This window comes from Athene noctua, chromosome 1 (genome assembly GCF_965140245.1).
Source record: "Athene noctua chromosome 1, bAthNoc1.hap1.1, whole genome shotgun sequence".
Classification (NCBI taxonomy): domain Eukaryota; kingdom Metazoa; phylum Chordata; class Aves; order Strigiformes; family Strigidae; genus Athene; species Athene noctua.
The window spans coordinates 131,345,114-131,361,326 of NC_134037.1; the positions used below are offsets into that span (position 1 = coordinate 131,345,114).

Sequence of the window (16,213 nt, forward strand, 5' to 3'; positions counted from 1 at the left end):
CATAGGAAGACAGATTAGAAAGGACCCTCAGAGTCCAATTCCTCACTCCAAGCAAGTGAAAGAGATGGTAAACTCTTTAAATTTTATTCTTTAAAATGCCTTTTCATCTCTTTTAAATTTAAATTACTTTTTAAAAGTTTAAACTGTCTTTAAACTAGTCAAATTTTTAAAACCTTGTAGAATTCTTAAAATGTTGCTAAGAAAACAAAAGCCAATGCATGAGGGCATTGAGCCAGTAAGAGGGCCATCAATTAGTAAATTTTTCTAAAAAAGTCTAAGGATTTAGCCATCAGATTTGAGAACAAAAGAGCATTCTGTACTTATCAGGAACCCACACACTAACACAGGCACTTAGTTCCAAAGATTTGTTCTTGCAAGTCTTGGTGCGGTGGTATAATACAGAGCAAAATAATTCCAGCACAGCAATTGGTGTTAAGTGAATGACAACCTCAAAGCAGAAGTACTATGTCAATAACCTCAAATCACTGCAAGTTTAGGAAAAAGGAAGTCAACCTTCCTCCCATTGCTAGGTTGGATTCAATATAAAGAAAGCAGTGGTGGAAACGAGCTATCTTTAAGAAGGCAGTTCAGAATGAGTTTAATGGCAGTCTGGAGGGGCACCAGTAGATATTTGTAGTAAACAGTATGGTTTGGTCTGCCATGTGAGTAAAAATCCAAAGATAAGATAAGGTACCTTTTAAGATCTGCCTGGATCGACTCTGAATTGATTATACAGTTTGAAGCTCTGAAGCCTAAGGAAGGCTTACTCTGCTTTTTCTATAGATGAGACTTCTCTAGGTTAGGTCTGTGTCAAGGAGCCCATCTAGGACAATCTGTGATTCCTCCATCCATCTGTGGGCTACTCTCCCTATGATCTGACATAAGGTATAAGATAGAAACAGTTCATTTATCTTCTTGGAGCTACTGTCTCCGGCTCTACAGGCATCATAAAGTGGTCTCTTGGGTTTAGACTGGGTTTTATGTGGAAAAAAAAAACCAACAAACTTTTGATGATGACAAATATAAATGTCATCCTTGATAATAAAGAGGTAGGCTACCAGTGGGAGAGGCAGCAGACACCGACAGTATTGCAAATGCTTAGGCTCAGACGGGCATCAAAAGAGCATGTGGCTCACAACAGTAATGCCAGCTCCAGCTCCAGCTTGTGAGGGACTTGCCCTGTCTCCTCTCAGATAAGAGCCTGCCTGCTGTGACCTGTATTTCATTTGTTTTCACGTTAGATTAGCACAGTGGCTTCCAATCTGCGGCCTGCAGACTCCTGGGAAAAGGCACAGTGATACTTTTAAGAGACTTACAGAGGGCAACAACAAGGCAAGCATCTTGCCAATAGGCTTAAAGTTACTAAACTAAGATGCATGTCTCCATGGAAAAGTTAGGAGTTAATGTACTGAAAACCAGTAACTTGTTTAACTTTGTGTCAGAGTTGCACTAAGATGAAAAGACTGGCCAAATTACTACAGGCCAGGTACAGCGTACCGGTGCTTAGCAAGGGCATCTCTTCCCCATCCAGTTTGCAACAGAATTCAGAGTGCTATTTTCATCCATGAAATCTCTTCCTGAAGAAAAATCACAGGGCCCCAAAACAGCAATCTTTTACAGCAACAATACATCAGTGGTGTGCCAAATCTGAAACCACCTAGCAGAACACACACCACCAAACATTTTCTGTCTCCTTCCCCCGGCAGCACTTTTGCCCGTGGAGTCTCTTTGACTTTTGTATAGTAGCATTTGCATGCTACCATGACCAAAAAAACCTTCCTGGCATAAATTCAGAGTTGAAGGCAGTTGTACATTACAGGTTTGGATGTACTACATTCTTAGTATAGCGCCTCTGAGGAAAGACTGTGACAATAGAGACATCCCGCTGGTACCTGCTGTGATGTGATAAACAGCTTCTCTTCAGCTAAAATACATCTCACAAAAGTTTGTCAGTAGGCAAAGCTAGACCAGCCAGTCAAAAAAAGCAGCACCACAGTGGTGTTTTGGCAGTACTCCAGAATGAAATTTCTGTGACCCTTCACTGAAAGTTTCTCAATACTGTTGCAAGTTCTTTTGCTGGTGTGGAAGACAATTTAGATGATGATGATGATAGAAGTGTGGTGACATCTAGACACTTAACTTCATGAGTCCTATAACTTTAGATCTAAGAACAGCAAAGAGGCTGCTTTTATTTCTTTGATCATTTGGCAATGGTCGAGTTTGATTTCGTCACATCACAGAGTCTTTGACACAACTGAACACAGAAGCTATGTTTACTTGTCTACAGTATCTTTCTGGGTGGGATAATACATTTTTTCCCCACAATGATCCATTGATTATTTTCAGGGAGGAGCAACTGCATTATGTAATTACTTCTCCTTGAGGGCACTACCACATAGATCTCCATCCCACCCATCTCCTTTCAATTTAACTAGTACTCAGATTCTTATAAGAAGATAAGGTGCCAGTGTGAGCCACAGAGTTCCAGTGCATTGATTACAGAAGTTTATCAAACCCAGGTTCTGCTGCCTGCTCATTCTCTGAACTCTCTGGCCACATTAAGGTCTTGCATGAAAACAGTTCTGGTCACAACAGATACTGCTAGGTAAGGGATGATAATACTCTAGCCCAGCTGTTTTGGAACACTTGTTTTGGATATACCTATTTTGCTAACATCCACTAACAATATCAGTAACTACAAAAAGGACAGTAGTAGAAAATCAGATGGTGCATCTTAAGAGTGCGTAATTCATGGTTAAAATCATATTACCAATAAAGCAAATGTTAGATCTCATGTTATTTTTGCACTGCATTGTATATTCCATAGGATCCACTGTAAATGGAAGTGAATTTTTTCTCTTCAAGGCAAAGGGTGTGAGTTACGGTCTTGTATGTTGTGTCAAGTATACTTCCAGTATTTACAGAGAATATTGGAAATGAGTCTGATGGCAATGGGCAATACTTGCTCTGTTGGCATAGGTTCCTTTTAAAGATGGATCAGGTGGAATCCCACACAGGGACAGAGTAATTGTGCCTTTCCTTTGAGATGATCAAACCTGACTGGAGAAGACAAGCTGCAGGAGGTGGCAGCATGGAAGTCACAGTGAGGAGCTGGAAGGCTCCAGGTCAAGCATAGAGAAGCCAGAAACTAGGTTTTAAAAGCAATGGAAATAACTTTCGAAGAAATCAGAGACATTTGGCATATTTTTCTGCAGCTCTGCCTCTGAGATGGTAAGAATTAAATTTCAAAGCATAGGTCCATCCATCAAGGACACAGCAGGCAGCAAACAACATAAAACCTTTTCTTTCTAATCTGACTGCCTGCAAACTCACCAGTATTTTCGTTGGTTATAATCATAAAAGTTGGGCGGGGTTAAATTTTAAATAGTCTGTTAAGTCTTCTTGGAGGATCATGCTATAGGCAGATTCATTTCAAAGCTCCAGCTGACTTTTGTGTTGAGATAAGGAAGTTCAGTGAACCTTGTCCACTTTCATTCAACAGCTATAAAAAGGGTGAATCAGCTTCCTGAAGCTGCTAGGCAACAGTGCTGTCAGCACTGTAGTGTCTGAGCAGCCATGGTGATGAATGTCATGGTTGTAAAGCATCTTTGTTTGGCTCAGAACATGGTCTTTTCTGCCCTTCAGGTCACAACACTGAGTGCACTAGCTGAGATTGCTACTTGGGTCTGTGACTTCAGTGACTTCATCCTAGGCACCTGGTTGGTGGCTCATGCAGTCAGGCCTAAGGTGCAGATATTCACACTTGACTTCCTCTCATCTCACTTTTTTTCCTCCCCCCTCTCAGTAAAGTATATGGATATGCATAGCTTTTTTTTTTTCCTTCTCTCCCAAATCCACACAAAATAACTAATTTTCACTTAACAGACTATCATAAAGATACTATCGTCTCCACCGGCCTGCATATTAACAGCAGCAGGGCATGTCAGGATATGACCCTGAACACAGAGTTGTTCCCACTTCCAGTAGTCATTGACTTTACTAAGCATTTGTCCCATATTTCTATACAGACCCTGTTCACTTGGAAGAGCTAATCCCCTGTGCCTGATACTTAAACTGAGAGCAGCCTGAAGTATATACTGCCACTCTATTCCAGGTCCAGAGGCAATGACATCCCTTTAAGTTAGATCCTAAAGGACATGCATTGCCAACAGTTGGAACAGATGCACATAACAGCATTTCTGATGGTTATTTTTCACACCACCTTCGGATGCTACAAAAGCAGACTGTCCGAGACTCATTTAGGGTAAGACTACCCAAGCGAAATACCAAGATTAAGTGGATTGGGTCTGACTAAGTGGACTGGCCAGGTTTAATAGGAGTGCTGTGCTGGAATCACTTGCGGGGGGCTGTGTGGCCCTCAACACTATTTCCTTCATGAACAGGCCTATCTGTCTGAGCAGAAGTGGTGGAAACCGAAACCAGCCATCAGCCATTATTAACATCTGGGACCTCTTAGTCTGGTGGAAGGCAACCTCATCTCGCTAGAACCTGAAGGCATGTAAATATTATCATGTGGTCAGTTGCTTGACAGGTCACAGGTACTTGACCTAACCTATTAGCTAAAAGAAATAATTGAGCAGTGTAGTGAAGTTTCTACAAGTATACTTGAAATTGCTAATGTGCAGGGACCTGTAAAAGTAGGACATTTAGTTTTAACGTTCATCATCACTTGTATTTTACTAGCTTTTATTTTTCCGTACTTTACTGCAATGTATGTAATTTCATTTATACTTTTTCCTAACTACCCTCTGTAGTAATACCCACCTGTAAGATGTTTTGAAACCTTTAATTCCTTGCCTAGTAAAGATAAGACAGACCTTGGACAGCCTGAAAAACTCCCTGAGTACATCCCTAATATCAGGAACCTAAAAAAACAAGTGTCTAAGAAGATGCCAGGGTCAAGATAAGTGACGGGAAGTGGAAGCTGGTCTATAACCTCCTTGGAACAAACAGGAGCTGAAGGATGAATGAGGTAACTCTATGACCATATATGGACACAAGAAACCTGAAGTTCACTAATGGACAGTGTGAGAAAGGCTATGTAGACCCCTAAGGAGGGGACAAGACCCTCACTCTGTTTTTACTACGCATGCTCAGACTATGTAAATGAATTCTGAGAACCCATGAGCATAAGACTGCCTTTTCTAAGAAATCTGATGTATATGTATGCTTTTTGTGTATATTAGTCAGTGTTTTGTTAGTAAATGTGGCAGCTGATCCCCAGTGGTGCCCAGCACTGCGAATAAAGAATACCTGCTGAACAGTTATACTCAATTCTGACTGTTGAGTCAACCTCTTTGTTTCAGTAGAATTTGTACTATGCCTAGGATTTAAGAGGAAAATAACAGCATCAAAAAACTGAGCAATGTCTTACTCAAATTGCATTCACATAGCTGTTGTGTTCATAATCAGACCTCCTGCAAAACACAGCATGCAGAACTGCACAATAATTGTGTCGTTTCCAAAGTTTTTCAAGTGTTTTTGGAGCCACAATAGTTGCAGTTAGTGACTCTTCATGAATAGCCTCTGGGATACATTAAATCACTGGGATTAAATGCACAGCCTCAGTCCTGTGTGAAGGAAGACTTTGGAAAAGTTGCGCAGATCAGGTGCCATGCACACTGGGAGACCTAGTAGAAAGTTTGACACTGATAGCAACACTGAAGTATGTGTGGAAGGAAGCAAGAAAGAGTATGGGCAGGAAAAAAATTATGTCCTCCACTCCTCCAGACATAGGAGATTGAAAACAATGGCAGCCTAGAAAGGAGACTAAGAAAATCATCTGGATGCTTTAAGAATACTATGATCCATGCAGGAATATAATTTGGGAAAAACAAGCTCTGTAAACCAGCTACCAGCTGAGAACTGAACATTGCTGAACCTTTAATATGTAATAAGTATGACACAATTTGGCAATTAGTGGCAACAGTAGAATTCAACTGATTTCTGAAATAACATATATTCAATTTAAAAACATAGTTACTGTGAAAAAGGACACTTCTACAAGCAAAGACAGCTGTAGAACTGGTGAAAGCATGCCTCCCAAGAAAACATACCAACTAAAAAGGAATAAAGTGTGTTTAAGTTACAACAGCATAGAGGCAGAAAGTCATATTGAGCAGCCCAGTATGCAGCATCCTACAGTACAAATGGCTAGGAACCTGAGTAGTCATATATATTAATGAAAGTATGACTGGATTGTGCATACTATTCACATATACAAAAAGGAAATTGGAAACAGTGGACAAAAGGAAAATTTCAAGACAGGCCCACAAACTGTGGGTGAAATAATCATAGCAACTAAAGACAAATATTGGATTGCCCAATACATTGTATCATAGGATTACATAATCTGATACAGCAGATCCACAGAATTAAATATTACAGAGTTCAAAACACTGAATCAAGTAAAGCTAGAAGGACCTTTTATGCCTGGGCTAAAAATTCAAGCTCAGAATGTTAATGAACAAACAATGCAAAACTTATAATGTAAACAAAGAAAAATGTAGGTAGGAAGGGAACTTTGGGTCTCTACTCCAATCCTTTGCTCACAGTGAGGCTAACTTCAAAGCAAGGTTGGGTTGCTCAGGGCCTTGTCTATTAAAATAAAAATGCAAGAGAATTCCTCATCACCATCTGTTCAAAGCTGATGTAATTGTACTTGAAAGCAAGACAGAGATAAATAACTTTTTATACGGTTCTTTTACAAGCTGCCAAGAAGCAATGCTACTATGCCCAGTAGCATTGCCCTATGTTCATGATAGGATTTGAGAAGACCTTTTTGGACAGTTTTGGTGATTTTTGAAATCAGTTCAAGTAGTCAGGCTGTTTGTGCAGCATGGGGAGCCTTAAAAGAAATGTCAGAGCAAGTAAATTCTGGACTTCTGAGACCTTCAAAGTGATCATCATTAGCTCTCCAATATATGTTAAAAGATGGGAATCTACCACTAGTACTGTTAAACTTCTCCCCATGCCCAACTGGTATTGCTGTCTCAAAACTTCAAAGACAAAAAATTTATCAAGAAATTTGTTAGATGATGAGTTTTGGGGTTGGTAAGGTAGATAAGAAAGTGATTACAGGAACTACAGTCTGCCATTTTAAGGGCCTAGTTTCTGATAGTAGCCTAAAATGAGTGAAACCCTTTCTAAACAGCTACTACAAAGCAAGCTAGCACAAACATTTTAGCAAACCTCTACAGACACTTTATTTAAAATACAGACACTTTCACTTAAAGACTACCTTTAAGCTTAGGCAAGATTTCACTCCCAGTAAAATGACCCATGCTGTCCAAAACTGACTGATACTCATCTCGGTGTTCTTAGGCTGAGCATGTGTTAACAGAAGCATTGTCTATACTGGTGTGCTGGTTTAGGCCCTGCCGGAACCAGAGACCACGTTGCCATTGTCCTTCCCCCACCCTCGGACACAAGTAGGGCACAAACCCCGGGTTAAAATAAGGAGAAATTTAATACAACGTGTAATAAACAATCTGAACAACAACAATAGCAATAATAACAACAATAAACAGTAATAACAGTAAACAAGACAAAAGATATACAGAGAAATACCACAATGGACATAGCCAGCCCGCCATGCATGCTTCCCGTGACCAAAGCCACAAAGGAAAGCTTCCCATGCTGCCGCACTGGACCTGATGTCAGCATGGTATGAATAACCTGGCTGGAGATCCCTTCCCCCTGCTTGGGAGAAACTTAACCCTATCCTAGCTGAACCAGAACAACTGGATACAGACCAAGTCTGACCATGAAATAATCACACACAGCAAGCCACTTAATCCATTGTCACTGGCTAAAAGTGACAACAAAACAAAGGTGTAATTCTGCCTTCACAGAATTATCCAACCTCTTCCAGGCTGTGCCTTGGAGACCTTGTCCAGATAAAGCATGAAAATTCCTCACAGCAAATTCCTCCTCTGTGTGACATCATCTACCTGGACTTGTGCAAAGCATCTGACAATGTCCCACACAACATCCTTGTTGCTAAATTGGAGAGACATGGATTTGACAGATGGACCACTGAGTGGATAAAGAACTGGCTGGATGGTTGCATTCAAAGAGTTGTGGTCAGTGGCTCCATGTCCAAGTGGAGAACAGTGACGAGTGCCATTCCTCAGGGGTTGGCATCGTGGTCAGTGTTAACATCTTTGCTGGAGACACAGACAGTGGGATCGAGGCACGCTCAGCAGTTTGCTGAAAACAACAAGCTGTGTGGTGCAACTGATACAGTGGAGGGAAGGGATGTGCCATCCAGAGGGACCTGGACAGGCTGGAGAGGTGGGACTGCAAACCTCATGGAGTTCAACAAGGCCAAGTGCAAGGTCCTGAACATGGGTCAGGGCAATCCCAAGCACAAACACAGGCTGGGTGAGGAGTGGGCTGAGAGCAGCCCTGCAGAGAAGGACCTGGGGGTATTAGTGGATGGAAAACTGACCATGAGCCAGCAATGTGCACTCACAGCCCAGAAAGCCAACCATGTCCTGGGCTGCATCCAGAGCAGTGTGGCCAGCAGGGTGAGGGAGGGGATTCTGCCCCTCTGCTACACTCTCATGAGACCCTCCCTGCAGTGCTGTGTCCAGCTCTGGGGGCACCAACATCAGAAAGACACAGACCTGCTCGAGCGGAACCAGAGGAGGCCACAAATATGATCAGGGGGCTGGAGCCCCTCCCTTGTGAGGACAGGCTGAGAGAGTTGGGGGTGTTCAGCCTGGAGAAAAGAAGGCTCTGGGGACAATTTGGAGTGGTCTCCCAGTACTTAAAGGGGCTACAGGAAAGATGGGGAGGGACTCTTGATCGGAGGGTGTAGGGATAGGATGAGTGGTAATGGTTTTAAACTGAAAGAGGGAAGATTTAGATTAGACATAAGAAAGAAATTATTCCCCGTGAGGGTGGTGAGGCACTGGCACAGGTTTCCCAGGGAGGCTGTGACTCCCCCCTCCCTGGCAGTGTTCAAGGCCAGGTTGGACAGGGCTTTGAGCAACCTGGTCTAGTGGAAGGTGTCCCTGCCTGTGGCAGGGGGTTGGAACTAAATGATCTTTAAGGCCCCTTCCAATCCAAACCATTCTATGATTCTATGATAAGCATATTGACACAAATCCAGCTCTCATTTGGGAGATCTCTGGCATCTGAAGTTAGGTGCAAGTAGCACCTACATGAAAAATACCCTTCAGCTCTATGCAATACAGCTCAGATGTTTCCAGACTGTTACTAATCAAGCTAATCAGATGATTCATTATTAATCTTAGCTCTTTTGTGTCAAAAAATGTTCTGAATTGATCTAATTTGTCATTTGAATATATTTACTTCTTCATTTTGGAGGAATGGTTTCAGAAACAGCTGTTCAAAGTTCTGATTCAAAGAGTATCACCCATTGTTCTTGTTTTGCTTGTGGCAATTTGCCAGCCTTCCACCTAACAGTTACTGGGAAATGACATAACTAGACAAATCCCTGAAAAACAGTTGCTCATCAGAAGTCAATGAATATATTCTTCATCCTTTGTTAGTTTATCAGTCACCAGTATCCCGATCTATTAGTTTAGATTGGCTCTCAGGCCATGTTTTCCAGCATCTTCTATAGTTCCCAGTTACAACAACTATATTTTAAATATACATATTTTTAAAATATGTATATTTAAAGGTGCCAACCCTTAGCAGTGCTGCGAACCCACTGTGCAAAGATCAGATGTTCTGTAACAAAGGTTTTCTCTTCCTTCTGTCAGATTATTTTCAGAATGCACTTTTCAGTATTTTTTTCCAAACTCTCCAAGAGGCAGATTTAATCCTGAACATGCCTGGAGCCTAGTATTGGATTAAAATTACCACACAGTTGATAGAGACAATGAAGGGAACAATGGGCAAAACATGATCTACATGTATGTCTCACTAGGGCACCTGTTTTGAGTAGGGTGTAATAATAATAATAACCAAAACAGCTGTACTAATGAAACAAATGCAGTTATGCCAGTACAGCAGAACCTCACTCTCTGGCTCTAGTTCATCCAGCAAGACTACCAGGAGGAGGAGGAGGAGGCTGGCGTGAATTCAAACCAGCCACAGCACATTACAGAGGAAAGTTATGAAAATGATTTAGGAACAGGCTGAACCCAGGTCTACTCTGTAAGCAGCAAGGGTGAAGACTTATTCTCCATAGGAGAACTTGGGGCTTGCTAGAAAGACAAGAGCATGGATGAGGAACTGGAACTGTGTATTAACATATGTCCTTCTAACTACTGCAGTGTAGTCCCTGAATTCCCTTTTCTTTGTGCCTTCCTTCCACCACCCCCACAGTCCTGTTATTACAAAGGAAACTATCTTTGCTAGCGTAGGTTGTGATGCTACAGCTCCACTGTACTTCATACAAAATAGCTGTAGTAGTACAAAAGTAGCTGAGATCCCAGATGTCTTTTTGGGTCCAATTTTGCAGTGTTTTCAGGAGTAGATTTTGAAGTGCTTCCATCAATTTAATTTTACAGTCATGAAACAAAGGGAAATATCTCATTATCAGGTGTGTGGGACAAACACAGCATTAAGGCTGGGTGTAAAGTCCTAGAACCTTGTAGCCCACCCAGTAAGAAAGACTGCTGACCCATGAGTTAACAGTTATTTCTTCAGTCAGCTGCTGAGCTAAAAAATGTGTAACTGAATCATTCAGTTTAGTACTCAAGAGGAAAAAGACAGAACAATCTTAGACAAAGATTCGAAATTCTTGAGAGACTTGGAGACAGAAACACTTCTGCCATGGCTGTTTGCCCCGACAACGAGACATCTGCAACATGTTAGAATGAAAAACTGGGTGATGATTTGATTTTTTCCTTTTTCTCCTTTAGATTTTATTACCTCATGGAAACAATATATTTCAAGGACATGTTTAATCACTGGGAGCTACTGGAAGTCAATGAGGCATCAGTCCCCAAACAGCTGGCTGTCTAGTGGATGAGACTGAAGAGGTGAAGAGGCTGCAAGGGAGAGAGCCTTGCAAAGCATACAATGTCCAGGAGAGAGTGGAGCTGCCGAAGCCCGATTTTGGGAAGCAGGGTGAAATTTCAACTTTGATTATGCTTTTCCATCATTTAGTACTCCCAGTGGCTCCCCTTCCTTCAACGTGTGTACTCACCCCTACTTCTGGAGGGTCTGGAAGCCAGCCCAGTTCACCCTGTGCAGTGCTTGTGTCAAGTAGATCCACTGAAAACCAGAAGAGAGAAAAAAAATATCAGTGACTCAATTCATATGGTGCATAGAATGGCTTCATCCTCTCATTTTGTCACAGAAGACAAAGCCTGCACTTCCTATCTCAACCCCACATCTTTTGTGAGCTTTTACCTTCAAAAAGCGTGGCTAGAGTAAGGATAGGAAGATACAAGAAAGTACAGCTAGTCAGGAGTTAGAAGGTTTTCCTCATATATGAGGCCCCCTCCCCTTTCACCCTCCTCTCAAGTAATACCCATATACATCTAAAAAATGCAACCCTGACAAATTTTTCCGCTCCAAAATGAGAACAGGAGGCTGACGCCTATTGAAAGGGGAACCCAGCATTAGCAGCTGAACACATCTTTCCTTGGAACAGGATGGCAGCAGACAAAATGGATTAAGAGGCAGGCAATCAAATAAATTACCAACACAAAAGATCAATCAGTGTCGCCTAGAGGTACTATATAGTGCTTGAAACACAGGAGGAAAGTACAGAGGCAGTGTGAATTTGCAAAGGGACTTTCCACTGTCACAGTTCCCAAAAGCCATACATCAGTTGCTCAAACAGCTGAACCCTCTAGCTCTGACCCAGGCTGCCCACGATCTGATAGGGGCGTAGAAATCCCTACACACACCACCCCCCACCCCCACCCCCACCCCCCGCCCCCATTGTTTTAGCCATGACAGCAAGAGAATAACGGGTCCCGGGCACAGCATTGCCACCTCTTGCACAACTGCCCTGCATGACTGTTAAGCCTTGGCTCCTGGAGCCACATGACAACGGAGAAATTAATCAGTATGTTCGGTTTCAGCCCGGAAAGTATTTTGTCATCACATCTTGATCTGAAGAGAAGTTAAAAATGTATCACTGAGACAAACAGGGAGAATAAAGAGGAGTTGGAATAAGCTGTACTGCTGGATGTGCAGCTTCGTGCCTGCCTTTGGGTCTGCCAGTGCTGCCAGACTACTACTGGTTTCGGTGCACCTCTCACAGCCCCATCTTGAGAACATAGGAAACAGGAAAAATTCCTTGGATTCCCTTTTAGATTCCTGTAGGTGTATTCAGAGTGATCTCTAAACATCTCAGAAAATAATTTGAGGGTGAAAGATAGGAGGGGGAAAATATTTAAATAACATTTAAATAACCAGATTTCCTCCCCCTCATCTGACTGCTTTACAAATAGTCTGCCAACTGTAAGTAATAGAGTGTAAAGTGCAGATCAGCAAGAGTCCTGTGGAATGAGGAAGCAGGCTGAGAGCCCAGAATCAGAGATAAGAGGGATTGCACTGTGTTCTCACCTCTGAAACACCCTTTCATGATTGGGAGAAGGGAAAAGCAGGAATCCAGGTTTTGCAAGTTCACAACATTCAGAGCATGACCATATGGCAAAACCTTCCTAGCTACAGACTCCCTGTTCAGACAAGGCTCCTCACTCGCTTCCCTTCTGTTCTCAATCTCTCTATTTGAGATACTGTTGTGTTGTTGACTCCAAAAACTCCCAGGGTGAGGTAGCCTGTCCTTCCAGAACCATCGCCCAGATAATATCTATCGCACACACTTCAGGCCTGAAGCAGTGATGTGGAAGTGAGAAGGGCTGCATGGCAAGTTCTAGCAGAGCAATGGAAAAAGAACTCAGAAGTGGCCAGGATGGGAACCTTCCAAAGCCTGTGTGCCATGCCACTGAACTGTCAGCTGTGGCTCCTTCAGCTGCTGACTGCCCACTGGAGGGGCAAAGTCCATTTTCAAGAAGTACCTCTCAAAGTGAAACCCACAACAGGGATTCTCCAAGGAAAGGAAGAATGAGTCAGCAAGGCTACAAGAGCACGGGGAATACAAGTACTCGGGGGCTACTAGCTCTTTGGTCCACAGCCTCACTGTTAGGAATCTCATGTGGCTGTCAAGCCACAGGGGAGGAGGTCATCCCAAAAAACAAGAAAGACTTCAGATAAGAAATGAGCTGTTCTCAGACAGACACGTTAAGAAAGAGTCAGATCAAGACACAGCTCAAATGAGATGGTTGAGATAGGGGAGAAGCTGGCAGAGAAGTCCCTGAGGGTTTCTGCCAATTACTGGTCACACGCTTATGGAAACCAGAGCCTGTGTGGCACTACATTATATTACTTCTCACCTAGACAGGCCTTCTCCACAAGGTCTGCTAGCTGCATGTCTAATTGCACATTGCCTTCAAGAATGGTCTAAAAGAACACTCAGAACTTGCAGAGTCTAGGAAGAGCCCCTGGCTGAACTGCCAGTTGACTAAGTCCTCTTGATCGAAAGCCTGGTGCAGTAAAGGACAGGGCTGTCCTTAGGATGGAAAAGCCCCAACACCTCTCAATGTGCAAAACAGAGACTAGAAGTCTCTGGCAGGAATTAACTGCAGGAGGAAGTAGGGAACAGAACACTCTTCCTCACCTCTCTATTAAAAGTTCCCATTCCCCAGATGTTTCATAACTACTGTGCAACTGCCAAGATGGAAGAAAAAAAGATCACTACATTTAATAAAAGGGACTAAGTGGAACAGAGAAGGCAAGCAAGGAAGTCTTAAGAGAAGAAGTGGAAGAAGAAACTATAAAGCCCAACTCTACCTTCCAACACTGTGTCAGGTGAAGGAGACTGTCTCACCTTCCAAACCTCCAAACAATCGACTGTCTTCTTGATCACAAGGGTTAACCCCCAAGAGAACTTCCTGACGAAACTGCAGGCATGTGGGCAGGGGAGGGGGAGAAACTTTCTGAGTTTGTTTTTAAACTTGTTATCTGCAAGGCTTGTGTTTAAGGGAAACAGAGGCAGAATTCTCTTGGATCACTGGATATGTCGAGGCATTTGTGCTTCAACTGGGAGGGGGTGGAGAGGGAGGGGGAGAACATACCTGGACTCAGTTCATTGAGTCACCAAGATCTGGATGGGGTTTGGTCCTGGCCTTCATCCCCCCACACCCACTTGCCCTCGCCAGACACTCCAGTCCCTCTCCAGCTCCCTCCGGGGCCCCACATGTGTTGGCCTGGGCCAGTTCCCAGCCCCTTGAAGAGGTTCCTCTCGGCCTGCCCGCCCGAGCCCAACCCTCCACGCAGAGGGAACAGCAGGTCACGCTTACCTTCTTTCCCAGAGACCTCGGGAGGAAGGAGAGCCCAAAAGAGAAGGAGCCCGAGTGAGAGCTCCATCCCGCTGCTGCCCCACGTCCTCAGCTCCATGCTGGCCGGAGAGCGGGGCTGGCTCCCAGTCCCTGCCCGCGCTCCCGGCTCAGGCCTCGGCTCAGGCCTCTGCGCCTGGGCTCAGGCCTCCACGCCTTGGCTTGGGCTCGCAGTGCATGAACCTCTCCCGCAGCCTCCCGGCTGGAGTTGCACACATTGCACAACCTCCCTGCCTGGCCCACACTTATGATGAAAGATCAAGGAAGGCGAGTGGGTGGAGAAGCCTTACTGCCTTTACCTGTTTTAAAGGGGCTGGTCACAGACTTCCCATCTGGCAGGCAAATAAACCCACCTTAAAGGCAGACACCTTTTTCCTGGGAGCCTCCCTCCACCTTTGCTCCAGTCCTGGAAGAGGCTCCCGGTTGCCACCTCCTGGGCAGCCCTCGCCACCGTCCCCGCTCGTCATTGCCAACCGATTGCCGCCCTGAACCCCAAACCCTCCTCCCCCAAAGGTGCACTTGTAACTTTTAGAGATTAAAACAGCCCAGAAACAGCGTTAAGAGGCTGTTTGGCTGTTCGGTCTGCTTCTCCCTGTGATAATGTGGCTGAGCTGTCCTTGCAGTAGATATTTAGCAAATCCATCTGTACACAGTGGCAGCGGCCCATTCTGTTCCCCAGGCTGTGACAGCATATCACAGAGCAATAGCCATGCCACTTTATAACAGCAGAATTGCTCTTTTTCTTTCAGTAAGCTCCTCAGCATCGATGGAATGTGCCTGCTTTTCAATTAAAAAATCATGGGAGAGGAACTGTCTCTCTGTGTAGGAAGAACTCATGAAACTTTTAGTCTCCTTGAGGTACATAAATATAAAATAACTTGCTTCAGTTGCAGCTCTTCTGCCATTCATCAAGGATGTTACTTCTACCCATACACAGCTATTACACCCCCCTCCCTAAAATACAGATGGCATTATTCCTCCACTTGCTGTAAGGCTGCATTCCTCCTGCTCTCTTTCTCCTTCTTCCCAAGGAAGGATAAAGAAAGGACTTTGTCAGGTTGCCTAGAGAAGCTGGGGGGATCTGCACCCTTGGAGATGTTCCAGACTCACCAGGACACAGCAGTGAGCAACTTAACTACCTCTGGAGTAAGCCCTGCTGTGAGCAGGGGTTAGGACTACAGACCTCCTGAGGTCCCTTGCATCTAAATCTTTCAGTGAGTTCTGTGAGACTTAACCATACATCCTGGAAAACCAAAATCTATCCCGAGGAGTTTGAACACAGGCAAGAGAAATCTAAGAATAAATGGTTAAAATACTGAGCTTTACCTTGTACATGTCCCATGAAGTAAAATATCAGTACAAATAATTCACGTTAACGTCACTCAGAATAGTTGCATCTTAAATATATTCCAGTTTAATACTATCTAAAGTGCTCTTTCTCAGTCTGTGGTGCTAAGTCTCAAATTTTTATGCCCACCTTTCCCACACGTTTGAATGACTCCCACTGCAGCACCAGTATAAGGTTTCCTTGTCTGCATCCCATACCTTGAGTTTGCACTAGTGGAATGTATCCACTTTAGTCTTCATTTGTACAATACTGTGCCTTCTTCAGTCTATGATGTAGCAGTGGGACAGGTGGACCCAGAGCTAACTTCTTCTTTGTGATGGGAAAACATAGGCAAGGCCTTCATAGACATGAAATGGGAAAGAACCATTTGCAACTGGAGGGTAAGGCTCTAGGGCAGCTCAGGAGCTCACATCATTCCTGAGGCAAAAAACATCAGTGCTGCAGCCTTACATTTGGTTCCCCAGGACTCACCGAGTTTGTATCTCAGAAGTACCAAAGCTCTGGAGTG

At 43.7% G+C, this 16,213-nt stretch overlaps 1 protein-coding gene across 1 annotated transcript in view; it reads right to left on the reverse strand.

Moving 5' to 3' along the window:
* Positions 1-14,467, reverse strand: part of EPHA1 (EPH receptor A1) — a 37,802-nt gene extending 23,335 nt beyond the window's left edge. The window contains exons 1-2 of the mRNA XM_074927353.1: positions 14,322-14,467; positions 11,153-11,220 (exon numbers count right to left, since the gene is read on the reverse strand). Of these exons, the coding sequence (XP_074783454.1) occupies positions 11,153-11,220; positions 14,322-14,418 (165 nt within the window). The 5' untranslated portion in view covers positions 14,419-14,467. The remainder of the gene's footprint in view (positions 1-11,152; positions 11,221-14,321) is intronic.
* Between the last annotated feature and the right edge of the window lie 1,746 nt (positions 14,468-16,213).